Source organism: Arachis duranensis, chromosome 7, assembly GCF_000817695.3.
Source record: "Arachis duranensis cultivar V14167 chromosome 7, aradu.V14167.gnm2.J7QH, whole genome shotgun sequence".
Lineage (NCBI taxonomy): Eukaryota > Viridiplantae > Streptophyta > Magnoliopsida > Fabales > Fabaceae > Arachis > Arachis duranensis.
The window spans coordinates 5,625,024-5,642,913 of record NC_029778.3 but is presented as its reverse complement, the minus strand read 5'-3'; the positions used below and the strand labels follow the sequence as shown (position 1 = coordinate 5,642,913).

The following is a 17,890-nucleotide window of genomic DNA, read 5'->3' as shown; positions in this document are numbered from 1 at the left end:
ATTGTTAAAGGCATAAGCCTCTATTTATATACGTACATGAGGTAAATTTTCAACTTCATATTAAATGAAGTCATCCTTGAGAAACTACATATCATGGAAAATGGACATCCACGTAAGGGTGATAAAGTATCCTTATCACAACAAAGTCATATTTGTTCATTCCTTGATTGGCCTCAAATTCTTTAGTAAAATTTAGTGTTAACTTTGATGTTATATCAAATTATATTAACTTTATATTTTTTACTGACTTGAATTCGTCAAATGCTCACTTCGCTTGTCCGTTTAATCAAGTATTAGAAATTCGAATCTCACCTTATATATATATACAATCCATTGACCAATAAACCTTTAAATTGAGCTTAGATTCACGAATTATCCTTGGTATAACGGACTACCCAAAAAAAATTAACTTTGTATTTCTCATATGCAATTTAACATGACAGATAAATCAATTGGGCACATGAAAAGGTTACAAAATGATTCTCACTCTTATTGTTCAAATTTGGCGCAGACATAAATAAGTACAACCCTCCCCTTTCTTTTTTACTCTCCCAAAAGTAAAAAGAAGGACCCTATTTCCCTTATGATGTAACAATGTTACACAACTTCCATCTAAGTCTATCAACTTATGTACAACATTTTTTGGAGACAAGAAAAGGGTGTCTCCACAAAGTGTCTCAAAAAGAAACGAATCAGTTGTATACCATATAGAATGATATATCCATCAAAAGAACAAGAAACTTGGCAATCAGCAACCCTGCATCATCAAAACCACAGTTTTTATAAATATTTGAACAAAAAAAAAATCTTCCCCTTTCTTTCTTTTGCATTCAAACCCAAAAAGCAAGGCTGCTACTCCAAACACACAATGTTAAAAAGTTGTTAGAGCTCTTTTCAAAATTGGGACACTCGGGGCCTAATCGGCGTCCTCTTTCACCGTGTGCTTTTCTTTGGCGCGGAAATCGTCCAAACTTCGGTATTCTTCTCGGAGCAACCTGTCCAGCTCAGGGTGCTTATTCAACGGTTCGCGTGCCTTGCGATAGTGGTGAAATGCCCTGCCAATGATGGAAACATGAAAATATCGCATGAAATCGAGAAAACACTTTAACACAAAATTCGAGTAAAATAATTAAGAAGCAAGAGTAAATAGGTTTCACCAGTATTTTTCCAAGCCATAGAGATTTCCCTTCTGATAGAATTCCAGAGTAAGCTGTTCAAAATCCTTGTACAGATCTTCCCTGAATTCCTTCTCCAAACCATAACTGAACACGAGTTACTCGAAAATTAGAACAATACAATACCCATGAATGCTTTAAAATTATAGTATAACATACTTATCTAAACTGACATTTGACTGTACATGAAAACTTTGAAATCATTCTACAATGAGAAAAGCTTAATACGACATTGATACCTGTAGAATCTGAAAAGACATTCTATGCCATAATTATAATTGGCAGCTGCATCTTCCTTTGCCAGTTTCTTAAATTCATTATACATAGAAGGAACAAACATGTCGCGAAGAAAATAGCACCAAAAGCGGTATAGTGCATTCATTTCCTGCATAGACAAATGCAAACAAAAGGGGGAAATGTCTACCGGAATTAGCAAGTAATGTAAAAGGAACATAATGAACAAATACAAGTATTAATTAAATAACATAAAAATTGTATTAAAAAAAGGAGGCTACTCAGGTAAAGACGCTTAAAATATCTTTTTTTAAAGATGTTTTTATGTTATGTTTTAATTGGTTTCTGTATAATTTATTCGGTGTTCTTTATCACATATTATTAAATTCCTCAAAAGATTTTCTTTCCAAAAATAATAAAAAATATTTAATTAGGACTAAAACAAAAAAAGTAATATGTGATGAGGAACACAAAAAAATAGTTAATTTATTACCTTTTTTGTTTTAGTCTAAATTAAATGTTTTTTTTATTATTTTTGGAAAGAAAATCTTTTGAGGAATTTAATAATATGTGATGAAGAACACCGAATAAATTATATAGAAACTAATTAAAACACAACATGAAAACATCTTTAAAATCTCCTAAAAAAAATTGTCATGGCCTAATTCAAAAGACCAAGCTAATGAAGCCCAACATCATGTTTGATTTTTTGAGAATGCTGTGTGATGTCCAAAATCTTCAGAATAGAACTCTTAAATTCAAGTACCGAAAAATGGACGACGCTTTAAACATAATTTCACAGTAAAATTAAAAGGTTTACCCTGTGTGTCCTTAAGGTAGATAAATTATTGTTTGTACTCATGAAAGTATAAACGCTGAAATAAATGTACTAATGTAAGAATAAAACGACAATTGTAACCACAAAAGACGGCCTACGTGTGCCAAGAATAACCGGATTTCGGTTACGCAATTATCCGTTAGGATACTCTTAGCATATAAAAGTCATCTTCCGTAGTTATAATTGTAATTTTATTCATATATGAGTATATTTATTCGTGTCAATATGTTTCATTGGTACAAATGGTAATTTTTCAATATATTTGTTTTGCATTTATTAATTGAAGACATTTAAAATTTTTCGTTAATAGGAAGCTTATAGCTAAACCATAAAAATAATAATATCAAAAAATATAGTTGTTCATAAAAAGTTGACAGAAGTCGACCTCACTGCGACCGATTCCAAGTGTCTTTCGATCATTCAAGCATCGTTTATGATACCTCACGTACCTGAAGGGAAGATTAAGTTCATGAGAAATTTTGAAATTACAACATGTTCAATATAGTCCTAGTCCTTATTATACGTATATCGTAGCCAAGTATGAGAACGTACTTCTGCTGTTTGAGACGGTTTCCTTCTAAAAGTTGGTGACTTGGATGCTGAAAAGGAGGGAAAGACTTTGGCATGGTGGAGCCCACAGGAGGACTGCTCGAAAGACCACCATGCGGTGAACTAGTGCAAAAATAAGAGAATAATTTGAAGGAACAGCAATTTTATTGAAATTTGATCAAATATTTATTCAGTAAAAATAAAATGAGTAATTTTACATTTTTAAATAAAATCTCACATTATTAAAATCATCAATAATAATTAAATAATAACTAATTAAAAACTACAAATAACAAAACTTATTGAGCCTAGCGCTCCTCATATTCATCATCTAAGAAAATATGTTGTTTTGAACTGACCTTTGAGGAGGTGCGGAAGAGGAGTTGGTAGAGAAAACCCGTTGCTTTAGAGAAGTGGAGCCCACATGAGGTATAGAGGAAACAATAACAGGGCGGTAATTAATCAAGCTTGGATTACGAAACATCCAGTTCCTGAAAGGAAGGAGTTTTGAAATTACAATCATGCCCAATATACAAATAGAGAGTAACGACATAGCAGCCCTTACTTGTGTCGTTGGAAACCAAAACGTATTAAAAATTGGTGAGTTGGATCCGGAAACGGTGGGAGAGACTGATCTTCGATTTCATCACGTCCTGTTGGGGTTGGAGCATCCAAAAGAGGACTACTGGAAAGACCAGAGGAACTATCATCCTCATCATCATCATCATCATCATCATCACTAGCCGGTGTAGTAGCACTGTTAGTGATTCCGTGGTTTTCACCTACTACAGAGGAACTGACATCTTCATCATCATCATCATCGCTGGCTGGTGTAGTGATTCCGTGGTTTTGACTAATGAGTTGCAGCGAAGCTACATCGATCACCGTTTCTCTAATAAGACGCTGATGAAGATGGTGGACTGTTGGAGCATCTGCATAGCACTGGAGAACCACGAGGCAAAAACAGACAAGTATTCCGATCAAACCTCCTAAGAGCAACTTTATCTTCATCAGTTGTGCGATCGCTAATCCCATGAATGATTCCATTAGTTCCTCGAACACAAACGGTATGTGCCTTGACAAGCAAAGCCAAGTTATCGCGAACGCCATGTAGGAAACCACGCTGTATGCATCTGGTTTCCGTTTATCGGAGTAGTAGGATAAGAAAGTGGTAACCACCATAATCAAGAATGAAATCAATGGTCTGAACCGTGGGTTTCTTGAGTAGCGTTGCCAATTCCTCGCTATGGAGAGAAGGATTCTGAACTCTGCCCAATACTTTGCAAAGAGGATGACAAGTAGTAAAGGGAAGATATTGAATAGGATGTAAAGAATGACCTTCCATGGTTTCCACGCACCGATCAAGTGGTTGAGAGAGGAGCTCAGAGCCAAACAGGTTGATCCAACTACCGCTGAAACAGCACTCCCCAATCTCCAGAGACTTTCTTGCTTACTCAGCTGGCAGAGCAAGGATGCCATTCTTCATCTTCTTCTTCTTTGACTGAAAACTGCTTCCATTTAATCAATCCTTCAACTCGTTCATTACATTGAGTTGAGTTGCTGTTTCTTGTGTTTAGTTGAAATTTCGAAGAAAACTACTACTAGCTTTCCGCTTGTAAGAAAACTCCTTCAACTCGTTCATTACTCGTTTATTATTACTACTCGTTCCTTCAACTTTTATGTATTTTATTTTTGGTACACAAGAGTACGTATACAAGATCATACAGGAATAAGTCATATTTTATTTTTGGAAAATAGTTAATTTTTTTAATTTATAATTAAAAAAATTCTTGTTAAATATAACTTATTCCGGTATATCTATGTATTTTTGGAGACGATAATAATAGTTGGCATTGTTAAATATGATTTGTTTTTCTTAATTTATAATTAAATTTTTTTTGAAGAAGCCATGCTTGTTATTTGTGTATTTTTATATACTCCTATATACTATTTGTAGATCTATATACTCTTTTAGATACGATGATATGAATTAAAAACGTATATTTTAAAAATTTTTAAAAAAAAGTTTAAAATTAAAAATTTTAAAAAAAAGTTTAAAAGAAGGTAAGACGAATTTGCTATTTTTTATAGAGTTAGTGTCGACGAACTTATTCAAATACAAAAATATCGTATTTAAGAAATTAAACTCTAAAAATTGTGTTTGACAAAATACTAAATTTTTTTATTTTATTTAAAAAAAAAACATTTCTATGTGACTATAGAGTTTACATCTAAAAAAAGAGTTTGAATTGAACGCGTACTCTATACAATATAACTTTTTTGTTAATATTAGAGTTGTTTCCCGGAAATTTACAAGAAACCAGGTTGTTTCCTATTCTTTTACCTACTTCTATTTTGTCTTCTAAACAAATATTATCATATTGCAAATTGACATTATTTTAAAATTTCAATATAAATTATGTTTTTTGGATTACATAAAAGTTGGTTATCGATTATGATAATATATCAGAAGATTAGAAGGTACATAGTTTCTCTTTTTTATAATAGGATAGAGAACTATTTTTTAAAAGATTTTAAAAAAATTTAAATTAATCTATGTTCAGTTGGTCGGTTGGTTCTTGAACAAATTAGAGAGATATGAGAGGGAGAGCCACCTGCAAAAAGGGTCTCCGACGCCCAAGTCAAAATCCGTACAAGATGCCAAGATGGCAGAAAAGGTGAGGGTGATGTGTCGTACCTTGGAGGAGAGGTAGGGCCCTCCCTATATATACTCAGGGCTAGGGTGGGTCCTATAGGAGCAGACCCACCTTCCAGGAAATTTCCTTTTCCCAGCTGGCTGGTTTCACGTAGATAGAGAGGTGACACGCGGACCCGAATTCCTACACAGCTAGGCTGGGTCGGAACAGAGTCCCCAACGCCCCAGCTACGTCGACAAGTGTCGTTGGTGGCGCGTTCTCCTCAGTTTCCCCTCGCTAGCTTCCCGTCTGGTCGGTTGTTTGCAAGGGGGCATGACTCTTACGCGCGAGCAACGCTCGTCCGTTCCTGGAGAGTGCCAATCGTCACCTCGTTCCTCGTGCAGGACATTTAATGTGCGTTATGATTGATTTAAAGTTTTTGGGAAAATTCTGTTTTGCCCCTGGCTTTCGCGCTCCTCAGTCTAGTTACTTCCTAGTTTTTACTTTCTTTCCTCCACCCTTCTAACTCCTTCGCATTCCATTTTCCACTCACAAACCTTCTCGGTATCACTCTTTCTCGATCTCTCCTCAAATCTTTTGGGTTCCGCTTAAGTTCATCTTCGGTTCGATCGCACTCTTTCAGGATCCTTCAACTTCTTTTGACGATTGTCTTTTTGTAGGCATCCTCTCCATTCTAAGTGAATTGTTGCAAATGTTTAAGTGTTGTTGTTGCATGCTGTTACTGTCGTTTTGTTTCATTCTTGCCATTTGCATGTTTCCTTACTTGAACTGTGTTGCCATTAGTTAGGCTTTAGGGGGGTTGCCATTAGATTTTTTATTTTTAACCTTTGTATAATTGTAGATAGGCTTCCTGTAACTTGTAGTGTTAGTTCCGGGTTTCCTCTTTTTCCGAGCACCCGATCTTATTGACTAAGTGGTACCCCCACTGTAGGTATGGCGCAACATCCCGTCGCGAGAGTCCTCGTGGATCGGCACGCATGGGTTACTTCGGACATGAAGGATACCCCTTTCTAAATGACCTTGGAGGAACTCACAGAGTTCCATCAAGCGGACTACCTTTGTGGGGGAGGTCCTGAGGAGGGCCACTACGAGGTGTTCGTCCCTAACGACCGGGAGCGTATATGCCATTTAAATCTACACACTCCCCGGGTCGCCGATTGGATTTGGATGTATAAGGCGATGTTTACCAACCTGGGAATTCGCATTCCCTTCTCCCCCTTTCAAATGGGGCTATTGAACCGGTGTGATGTTGCGCCATCTCAATTGCATCCGAACAGCTGGGCCTCTATCTGCTGTTTCGAGATGGTGTGCGAGTATCTCGAGCTACTGGCCTCCGTAGAGGTCTTTTTATTCTTTTTTGTTTTAACGAATCCTTCTAAATAGGAAAAAGTCAAGAAAGGATTCGTGTCGTTTCGATCAGCCCAAGGTCGGAGGATCTTTGGCCTGTTCAAGGATTCCTATCATGGTTTCAAAGATAAATACTTCAAGGTTCGCCCCGCCGCAGGTCGGCATCCCTTCTGGTTGACTCTGGAGGGGGAACGTCGCATCCCGACCTATTGGAGTTTTGGGGCGGAGGCCAATGCGTTCACAAAGGTGACGTACAAGGAACTGCCCCCAGGGAACAAAAATATTGCCGACGTATTATTGGCTGTGTTTGGGAAGAATCATGTTAACCTACATCTCCTTATGGGAGATTCTAAAATGGGCAAGGCCTATATTTGTGAGTGATCGGGTGGTCGTTGTCCCCCACCTTATTTTGTGGTTTAATCTGCTTTATCGTGGTTTTAACGGGTTTTCATGTTCTGAAATTGCAGTGTCCATGGCTGCCGATCAGGTGGAACTTGACAACAAGATGTCCAAGTTTCTTCTTGGTGATAAAGATAGTTCCACTACTCCGCCTGTTGATCCCCCGGCTGCGCCTGGTCCCGAGGTCCAGTCCCGCCCCCCTCAAGGGGAGGTTACTGGGACTAGTGCTGATCCGATTCCTCCAGTAGAAGAGGAAGCCGACCTCCAGCCTAGAGGGGGTTCTGACCGTCATAGAGAAGAATTTCGATGCCGGCTACTTCATCGACGCCTAACTCTTGCCGGGAATTGAGGAGTTCTTTGACGGTGGGGACCTTTCCTCCCAGACCAAGTGGGTGTACCGTACTTTGCTCCGGGATGCTGCAATAGCAAGGAAGGCAGAGCTCGTTTTGGCTGGTGCTCGAAACCTGGAGGTCAAACTCCAGGGAGCTGTCAAGTCTATGGAGAAGATGAAGGCTGAGGTGGCTTTTTTGAAGACCCAGCTTGCCACCACGGAGGAAAAGTTGAAAACCTCTGATGCCACTGTTGCCCGGCTTTCCGATCGCGAGCTCACCCTGGAAGGCCAGGTTAATGCTGCCCAAGGTCGGGTGGCAGAGTTGGAAAAGGAGCTGGCTACTTCGGTGGCATCGGCAGATGCTGCCAAGGCTGAGGTTGCCGCTTTGAAAAAGAAGAATAAAGAGATCGTGAAGGAGGCTAGGGATGGCATTATGACCACCGACAAGACAATTAAGGCCCAGGTGAAGCTCTTGGCTCCCGAGTCCGACGTGTCTGCTGTTGGTGCCTTTAAGACCATCAAGGATGGAAAGATTGTCGACCTCTCCAAGAAATGAATTGTGGTTATGAACTCTTTCTATTTTAGTTTTGAGCTGTTGTGGCCTCTGCTTTTAGATATTGGTTTTCTTTTTTGTTTGGTAGTTTGCAAGACATGATTTGTCATTCCACCGTTTTAACGTTTCCAAGCCGTCTTGAGGCTTTTATATTTGAACTGGTAATTTGTTCTTTTGTTAAACAATTTGCCATGACAACAATGAAGCTGAGTTGTGGCTTTTACGTTTAAGCACTTGGATTCTGACCTTATTTTGTAGCCGTTTTAGCGTAGCGTTTTTGACTTCGATGGCTCCTGGGGTGATCAGTCCCATGGTGTCGTAGTCTTGTTGAACTAGTTAATTAACAAGGTAAAATAATTAAACATTGCATTAAAACATAAATTTGGGAATGAGAAGGAAATAGTTAGTCCAATTAGAGCATAATTATATAACGCTAAGTCACGAGTCAGACAAACGATGCATGGAAAAATAGTGTCACCACAAAACAAAGCAGGCCTTACTAAGTTGGGATATCGGCTGCCGGCCAAGCAGGCCTGCGCTTCTAATAGTAAAACCTCTTTAGGTTCCCCACGTTCTACGTTTTGGGGACTTCTTTACCGTTCAGTCATCCAGCTTGTAAGCTCCGTTGCCGGCTACCTCCTTTATCCTGTACGGGCCTACCCAGTTTGCCACTAGCTTCACTTCTCCTGGGGTCGACAGCTCCACATCATTATGTCGTAAGACCAAGTCGTTTGGTTCAAAATTCCTTTCAGCACTTTGGCGTTGTACTGTAGGACTATTCTCTGCTTCAACGCTGTTTCCGATAAGTGGGTCATCTCCCTGGTCTCGTCAACTAAGTCCTTTTCCACGGCTTCATCGACTCCGCCTAGGAGTAGTTGTGGGCTCAATTCCCCTATTTCCACGGATATCACTGCGTCAACTCCATGTGATCCGGTAGGGTGTCTCCCCGGTGGAGGATTGCGGTGTTGTGCGGTAGGACCACAGGACCGACGCTAGTTCGTCTGCTCAGGGTCCCTTTCTTTGGTCAAGTCGCTTCTTAAGGCCCTGCAGGATGACCTTATTTGCCGCTTCGACTTGGCCGTTGGTCTGGGGTGCTCGACAGATGAGAACTTCTGCTTTATCCCTAAGCCAGCAAGGAACTCTCTGAACTTTTTGTCGGCGAATTGTGTCCCATTGTCTGATATCAAGACTTCCAAGACTCCAAATCTGGAGATTACCTGCCTCCACATAAACTTTCGGCAATTTGCCGAGGATATGCTGGCTAACGGCTCAGCCTCCACCCATTTGGTATAATAGTCGACGGCCACAATTATGTATTTGACCTAACTTATTGCCTTGAACTCTCTCGCTATTGCTTTTGTCTGGCATCTGAGATCGTAAGTTTTCTGCAAAGTTTCAAAACAGTATGTCATGATATATTTATAATACAAAATAGAGTTTATTTGAATAAAAGGAGATAATTATATTTAATGTGTGCATATGCTTACGACCTTACGTTATAGTGCAGCTTCTTCTTTTTTGTCACCATCATCTTTTTCATTTTTGTTGTTAGGACAAAAAAACTTTGTCAATACTTCACTCAATACACCGACAAACACAAGCATGCATATTTTAATCAAGTGAATCAAAATGACAAACTCCACTGAATCGAATACCATTCATGTATTGAATAAAATGTGATAAATATTCAATCAGCAAGAAAAATATTTCTACATGTAAAAGAACTCAACTAAACACACTAACAATCAAGTGAATCAAAATGATCAATTCCACAGAACAGAAAGAAAATAAGAACACATTTCCATTCCTATGCCCTAGCTACGCAAAAAAAATGGAATGAGAACAAGTCGATCTACTAAACGAAGCAACTCAATTCAATAAACCTAAAATGCAACTAGGAGAAACACGAGATTTTAAACGAACAGTAGTTTTTATCATACTTTTCGCAGTCTCTATTCTTGTTTTCATTTGTTTTTTCTTCTTCCCTTCGAAGTCTTTTCGCGATTCTTCAATAAAACCAACTTCGGCAGAGAACACGAGTGAAGTTTGAGAAATTTTGAGAGAGATTCAAAGTTCTCTAATAGCGATTTCAAGGTTGAAGAAGGAAGGTTTCATAATGAAAGCATGATTAAGTATTAGCGTTTCGGGTATTTGGGGCGCGTGTAATACCCGTTCATGCTTTTTGTGTTGAAAGACCTGGGCAGAATATCAACATTTACTGAATCTTGCACGTGTTTCAATTTTTCAATCTAAGGTGCCAATACAATTATTAGGAGAATATCTCCTCACTGCACCTCCTCTTCAATAGGCTGCCCAACGCCATTCCAAGTTTCAATATCCATGTGAGAAGATTTTCCAAAGAAAACCAGACTATCAAGCATTAAGTTCTCTCCCGGAGCTATGAAGGTTGTGTTTCATTTAAGTTCAAATTTGTTCATTCCTTGACTGGCCAAAAATTCTTTAGTAAAATGTAGCGTTAACTTTGATGTCATACCAAATTATATTAACTTTATATTTCTTATATGCAATTTGGCATGACATGAAAGATAAATCAATTGGGCACATGGAAAGGTTACAAAATGATTTTCACTCTTATTGTTCAAATTTGGCAGACATAAATAAGTACAACCCTCCCCTTTCTTTTTTTCTTTTTTTACTCTCCCAAAAGTAAAAAGAAGGACCCTATTTCCCTTATGATGTAACAATGTTACACAACTTTCTTCTAAGTCTATCAACTTATGTACAACATTTTTGGAGACAAGAAAAGGGTGTCTCCATAAAGTGTCTCAAAAAGAAAGGAATCAGTTGTATACCATATAGAATGATATATCCATCAAAAGAAGAAACTTGGCAATCAGCAACCCTGCATCATCAAAACCACAGTTTTTATAAATATTTGAAAAAAAAAAAAACAATCTTCCCCTTTCTTTCTTTTGCATTCAAACCCAAAAAGCAAGGCTGCTACTCCAAACACACAATGTTAAAAAGTTGTTAGAGCTCTTCTCAAAATTGGGATGCCATCAAAATTGGGACACTCGGGGCCTAATCGGCGTCCTCTTTCACCGTGTGCTTTTCTTTGGCGCGGAAATCGTCCAAACTTCGGTATTCTTCTCGGAGCAACCTGTCCAGCTCAGGGTGCTTATTCAACGGTTCGCGTGCCTTGCGATAGTGGTGAAATGCCCTGCCAATGATGGAAACATGAAAATATCGCATGAAATCGAGAAAACACTTTAACACAAAATTCGAGTAAAATAATTAAGAAGCAAGAGTAAATAGGTTTCACCAGTATTTTTCCAAGCCATAGAGATTTCCCTTCTGATAGAATTCCAGAGTAAGCTGTTCAAAATCCTTGTACAGATCTTCCCTGAATTCCTTCTCCAAACCATAACTGAACACGAGTTACTCGAAAATTAGAACAATACAATATCCATGAATGCTTTAAAATTATAGTATAACATACTTATCTAAACTAACATTTGACTGTACATGAAAACCTTGAAATCATTCTACAATTTGAAAAGCATAATATGACATTGATACCTGTAGAATCTGAAAAGACATTCTATGCCATAATTATAATTGGCAGCTGCATCTTCCTTTGCCAGTTTCTTAAATTCATTATACATAGAAGGAACAAACATGTCGCGAAGAAAATAGCACCAAAAACGGTATAGGGTATTCATTTCCTGCATAGATAAATGCAAACAAAAGGAGAAATGTCCACCAGAATTAGCAACTGATGTTTTAAAAGGAACATAATGAACAAATACAAGTATTAAATAACATAAAAATTGTATTTTAAAAAAAATTCAAGACCCAATTCAAAAGACCAAGCTAATGAAACCCAACATCATGTTTGATATTTTGACAATGACAATGCTGTGTGATGTCCAACATCTTCAGAAAAGAACTCTTAAATTCAAGTACCGAAAAATGGATGACGCTTTAAACATAAATTCACAATACAAATAATAGTAACGAAAAATAAAGTTGTTCATAGGAAGTTGACAGAAATCCACCTCACTGCAACCGATTCCAAGTTTCTTTCGATCATTCAAGCATCGTTTATGATACTTCACGTACCTGAAGGGAAGAATAATCTCATGAGAAATTTTGAAATTACATGTTCAATATAGTCCTAGACCTTATCACACGTGTATCGTAGCCAAGTATCATAACGTACTTCTGCTGTTTGAAACCGTTTTCTTCTAGAAGTTGGTGACTTGGATGCTGAAAAGGTGGGAAAGATTTTGGCATGGAACCCACAGGAGGACTACCCGAAAGACCACCATGCGGCGAACTACTCAATTTGGAGGGTTTGAGACTGCAAAATTAAGAGAATAATTGGAAGGAGCTTTTCAGTGATCAAACTAAAGAATCAACATGCGGTTAGGGAGTTAAAAATATGGCATACTCCTGAGAATCAATAATAACTTCATATTCATTATTCATTATCTAAGAAAATGTTCTTTGAAAATAGAAAGAAAGAAAGCAACCTAAGATTATATTCAAGGGTATAATCATTTTGAACTGACCAATGATTTTCAGGTGTGGAAGCAAAGAAAAACCCAACCGAATTACTAGGTGGGCTTTCAGATATGATCCCCGTGGAGTTACGAGCGGTTCCATGATTTCTAAAATTGCTAGAGAAAAAGCGCTGCTTTATATAAGATGATTGCTTGTGATAAGTTTTCTGTTTCCTTCGAGAATTACTGCTTCCAGATTCTTCATGCATGCCGCTTCCACCAGTATTAGATACTCCTGAAGTATGGCTTGGAGATTTTAAGTTTCGATCTCTATCATCATTATTATTCTTTCTACGATTAGACCGTCTATGTTTCAGTTCCTGTTGATAATTAGGTGAGGCGACTAAAAAAATTAATAAAATGAAGACAACGACAATGATTATAGACAATATAAACAAGGATTGCTGAAATATAAATATTAGTGTGTCAACCTGCTCAAAGAAATAAAGCCCATCGTTTATTGCAGAAGCAAGCTCATTGGAGAGGGATTTTGATTCTTTACCAGAACCTCTGGACCCTTGTTTAGAATCATTATTCTGAACATTGAAATAGAAAATAGTAAAAGTTCTATTGAATAAATTCAACAATCAAATTAGTTCTAATGTTTCATCAGTGGTACAATTTGAGCTATGAAGCAATGTAAACCAATACTTAATTCGAATGATAACCCACTTTTAAGAAAATTAAAAGTGGGTTATCATCCATCCTGGGTAACGATTAATATGAAAATTATAAACAGCAATACCTGGGTAACGATCACAAGTCTCTGTACATCTTGTTCAATGACAGCCATCTCATCATCGTCATCATCCATCCTTTTGGACAACAAATTAGTATCAGATGAATGTTCATAAGAAAAGTGAAAACTTTCGCAAAGATAAAACAGAACCAGGAAACAGATGTAAGTTTAATCGAGATATCGATAAGCAACTACAGATTGTCAATGTGCAGAACCTTCTAGGAGAAGAAACCTCAGTCTTCTTTTGCATCTTCTGCTCAAGCTCTATCTCTTCATCAAGCATAAATGTATGACCGAAATCATTGGAAAGGTCTCTAATATCCGTATCAGCCGAAACATCCGCATTTCCAGTCTCAGTATCATCAAATATTTTGGCATCAGTTTCTTTGTAGTAGAAGCTTAAATTACTATTGGTTGTATTGTGATTAGAGTATTTGACTCTTTGACCAGTTGCTGCGTGAGAATTATTCTTTGAATGATGGATCTCACTATCCTGCTCATTATTCATATGCGAAGATTGTGAAGTATCTGTGTTTGACTGGATATGGTTTTGAGCAGCATCTTTAAAATTTGCTTCAGAAATATCCTTGGTCTTATCTCCATCAACTTCCGTATTCTCTGAAGATTTCAAAGCATCTTCTACGACTTGCCTCGGTTGAATCTGTTCAGCAGATGATCCTAAATTTCCTGAAGAACCTCGGATCCATTTTGACCAGTTATTGTATTTCCTTATTTTGTCACCCTGTAAAATTAAAAGTAACGAATGAGACTAACTTATATAACATGAAGAAAAAAGAAATTAATTCAAAAAATAGACCAAATTTTCATGTCATTTATGCTGTAGTAACTTAAAAAACTAACTCCAAAAGTATGAAGAGGTTATTCCATGATATAAAACATAAAATCTACACATTATAATACGAAACTAGAATGCGATATTCAAAGAAAACCGTCAAAAAACAGATAAATCAATGTACTATAAACAATTGAAATAACCAGTTCCTGATGTTAATATTCGAAACAAACAAGAACAAAATAGAAGCAGTATCAACAAAAGAATCAAATTTGTAACAAGGTAGTTAAAGCAATAAACTAGATTCCAGAGCAAGTGAGATGCTTAAACATGGTTTGCTCTAGTAGAAAAGCAGTAAAAAAAATAAACTAGGCAAGCTAAGATAATCTATCTGAATCAAACCTGCACTTCCACAACATCAGAACTCTGAAGTGCATCAAGGATGAAAGGTATGTCAGTGCTCATCTTCTTGACCTACAACGACGAAAATTCACATCACACAAGGCAAGCAGGAATCAGAATGTAATTACATATTATAGAAAACACCAGCATATGGAATATATGGCATATGTGAAAAAGTGTAACAAAATTGGAGTACAAGTTATTCATTGGACATACCCTTTTAAAGCCAGCTACAATGGATATTGGAACCCATCCTTGGTCATCCATCAAGGAAATAAGGTAATGATCATTCTGCAGATTTTCATCACTGCCAAGAAAAGGCTCTGAAGTCAGCAGTCTGCTGTATAAGCAGTCTATGTCATGCAACTTACATTTGTTTATTCTCGGAGTGCAATATAGAGTAGTACGTTTATTAGCTCATTCTATGTGTTGTAACTTTTGCATGGCTTACTTTTGCAAACAAAAAGTTATTATAGATTCAGTTGCTTTAACATAAAAATTACAAACCGATCCAATTCAGCATCTAATGCAATAATCCTCTTACAATGCCATCTAATAGTTAAATATATGCATTCATCCTTGTCTAGAAGACTCAGTTGATGACTGTGGTACAAAAGCATTTTATCCCTGAGAAACATTTGTCAGACAAATTGGAAAGAACAGCCAAGAAATATTTTATCACACGCCGGTTTCTTAATTGTAGTTAACAAATCAAGACCATGCAGGATTAAGGTATATAAGCCGTAATCAGTAATTAAATTATGTACCTAAAATAGTAGTCTATCTGTTTTACAATGCTAGCCCTCAAAGCTACGGTTTCTGGAGGCAGTGACTGAGAAGATGGACTGACAGGATACGGAACAAAATGTCGAGGAGGGGTTCCTCTAATGGGGAGAGGAGGTGGCATGGGGGGGCCATACCATACTGGAACATGTCCTGTTCAGAAGATTAAAATTGGATTAAGAGAAATAACTGATGGAGAAATTCAAGACAAAAAGAAAAGAGTGTATTTGCTAAAATGTGTCCATGCATATAGATAAGTGAATAGAATTTTACCCGGAAAGCCAGGACCAACCATATATCCTGGAGTGGGACCAAAAAATGGAGGTCTTACAAAGTTCCTCGGGCCCATACCCTGTTGCATTGGTATGTTTGCTCTGGCAGGGAAAGGCCTTTGATGATGCCAACCGTGATTTAAGTGTTCACCTTGTTCTTGCATATTTGGTCTTCCAGTAGAAAAATTAGCAGAGTATGCATTTGGATCCCCTCGTGGGGACGGCGGAGCATTTTTGGCATCGACAGGATGAGCAGGTGGGCCAAAAGCTGGTCTTGGTGACTGAGACCCCGGTTTCACCATAGGGTTCTCAACACTTGGATAAGGCCCAGGACCAGGAGGGAAACCATATCCGGGAATGGCAAGATGTGGCGCAGGCACCATCTGATAAACCGGAGTAACTGCTGGTTGATGATAAGGCATTGGTATAGGAAAGGGAGGTGCACCACTTGGGTTGCGCTTAGCGCCTGGTTTCTGATGGCGGGATGGCATCTTATGTAACGGATTGTTTCCAGGACCATTCGACTTCTGCTGATTATCAGACCAATGCAAAGTCACAAGGAAAACAAACAACATTAATTTAAAAAAAAAAAGTGCAACTCTTTAAGCATTCAACTTCTATTTATCACAACAAAAACAAGTATTGCTGGGAAAAAAAATAGTAGTACCAAACACTACAGATTTCATTAAACTTTAGGACTCCAATGTTATTTATTCATATATATATATATATTTATATCCAACATTTTTAGGTCAATCCTTAACCACAAAAACCAAAGAATAACATAGCATCTATTCCAAACATAAATTCGGTTGACAATACATATAAGGCAATACATACATAGAGATTAACTAAAAAAACACCATGAATCAACAAAAACTTTTGCATTCATAATGCTAACAATAACAATAATGATAAAGATGATGATGACGATATTATTATTTATAAACTAACCTGCAGTGTAGGAGGCCGTGGAGAAACCTCAACAACACTTTTCACAGAAGCTGCTGAATCCTCAGACTTAGCAACAACTGAATCAACATTCTTGGGTCTCTGTGCATCAGAAAGAGCAGGCCAAGACTCATTCCCCATCATCACAGAAACCTCAGCTCCATTCCCATCATCAGCTACAGGTGTCTTCCATGGAGACTTTGGAGCACTAGCCTCCTTCTGATGATCCTCAACACCAATCTCATTCTCAGCAGTCACCATAACTGCTTCTCCTCTCTCTCTCACCAATCAAAACCTAACTCCAAATATTACCCCACACACAAACCTCACCAGGCCAACAAAAACAACTCAATACCCTAAACTAAAAGATGAACTGGAGTATCGAATATTGATTGAAAATGCAAAGATATCATAAAAAGATTGAATTTTTACTTGCCCTTTGAATCAATGATGCTGGTGAGCAGAAGAACCATGAGCTATTGAGCTGAACTAGTGGAAAAATTTTAGTGGGTATGCATAAAAAGAAAAAAGGGTTCCTTTTGAGTTGTTTTAGGCCAAAGAAGGAGCTTGGTCACTGTGACAGTAGAAGCAGCAAAAGAAGGTGGTTGGGACTTGGGGTGATTAGGGTTTGTGAGGGGACACTCAGTGATGTGTGTGTTTTTTTTGGGTCTGTTTTGTTTGTTTCTTTTGAGAGTGAGTTAATGAGTTTGTGTCTTAGAAACAGATTAATGAAAAAGAAAAATATGACTTTTAAAAAAGTTAAAGAAAAGGATAAATGTATTTAATAATATTTATTTATTTATTTATAAAACAAATAGGGAGTACTATTTAGACGCTTTTAATTGGTTGAACTTGAATGTGTGATGTCAACTTCACGGGAGTAAAATTTAAAAATTTCTTTTTTTTTTTATTTTTCCTTGATGGAATGATTTTAAAATTGGGCCCTTAATTTGTCAATAGAAACATCTTGGACTTAAAAATAGGTTAGCTCACTCAAAACCAAAAACAAAGAAGAGGTACATAAAGACCTTTAACAAAAACATAAAATCTGAAAAGTTATTACATCCCGGGCATTGATTGAATGACAAAATATGGTTTTTTTTTTTTTAATATGGTGCACCTAGATTCGAAGGGTATGTCTAAAACGAGCTCAACCATTACGTGCTTATTGAATGGACCATATTTATATAGGCCATTAGATTTTATTAGATGAAAATCAAAGGTTAATATAAAACAAGAGCATTGATGGACTCTAATAAATATAGAATATCTTAGCATATAAATAAATGCTTTAAATGGCAATACTTTAATACACAATACTTTAAACGGCAACAAAATTTT

General features: G+C 37.3%; 2 protein-coding genes across 6 annotated transcripts; both read right to left on the bottom strand.

Annotated features, from left to right (window-relative positions):
• Nucleotides 1-531: 531 nt before the first annotated feature.
• On the bottom strand, nucleotides 532-17,251 carry LOC107496660 (la-related protein 1A). Of its 4 annotated transcripts, none has more exons than XM_052251784.1 (14): nucleotides 16,553-17,251; nucleotides 15,600-16,128; nucleotides 15,311-15,479; nucleotides 14,760-14,850; nucleotides 14,544-14,615; nucleotides 13,564-14,090; nucleotides 13,355-13,424; nucleotides 13,041-13,145; nucleotides 12,619-12,929; nucleotides 12,267-12,407; nucleotides 12,103-12,166; nucleotides 11,624-11,769; nucleotides 11,367-11,471; nucleotides 532-1,055 (listed from the first exon to the last, which is right to left on the bottom strand). In XM_052251784.1, the coding sequence occupies exons 1-14, from the start codon at nucleotides 16,808-16,810 to the stop codon at nucleotides 917-919; spliced, it is 2,727 nt and encodes a 908-aa protein (XP_052107744.1). In that variant the 5' UTR covers nucleotides 16,811-17,251; the 3' UTR covers nucleotides 532-916. The 4 variants fall into 4 exon arrangements, with proteins under 4 accessions (XP_052107744.1, XP_052107743.1, XP_015973451.1 ...); XM_052251783.1 differs by lacking the exon at nucleotides 11,367-11,471 and adding an exon at nucleotides 1,158-1,262; XM_016117965.3 differs by lacking the exon at nucleotides 532-1,055 and adding an exon at nucleotides 10,656-11,264.
• Nucleotides 3,110-4,430, bottom strand: LOC107496661 (uncharacterized). Of its 2 annotated transcripts, none has more exons than XM_016117969.3 (2): nucleotides 3,362-4,430; nucleotides 3,110-3,287 (listed from the first exon to the last, which is right to left on the bottom strand). In XM_016117969.3, exons 1-2 carry the CDS (start codon nucleotides 4,273-4,275, stop codon nucleotides 3,128-3,130), a joined length of 1,074 nt encoding a protein of 357 aa, XP_015973455.2. In that variant the 5' UTR covers nucleotides 4,276-4,430; the 3' UTR covers nucleotides 3,110-3,127. The 2 variants fall into 2 exon arrangements, with proteins under 2 accessions (XP_015973455.2, XP_052107748.1); XM_052251788.1 differs by having other exon boundaries at nucleotides 3,110-3,227.
• Nucleotides 17,252-17,890: the final 639 nt, after the last annotated feature.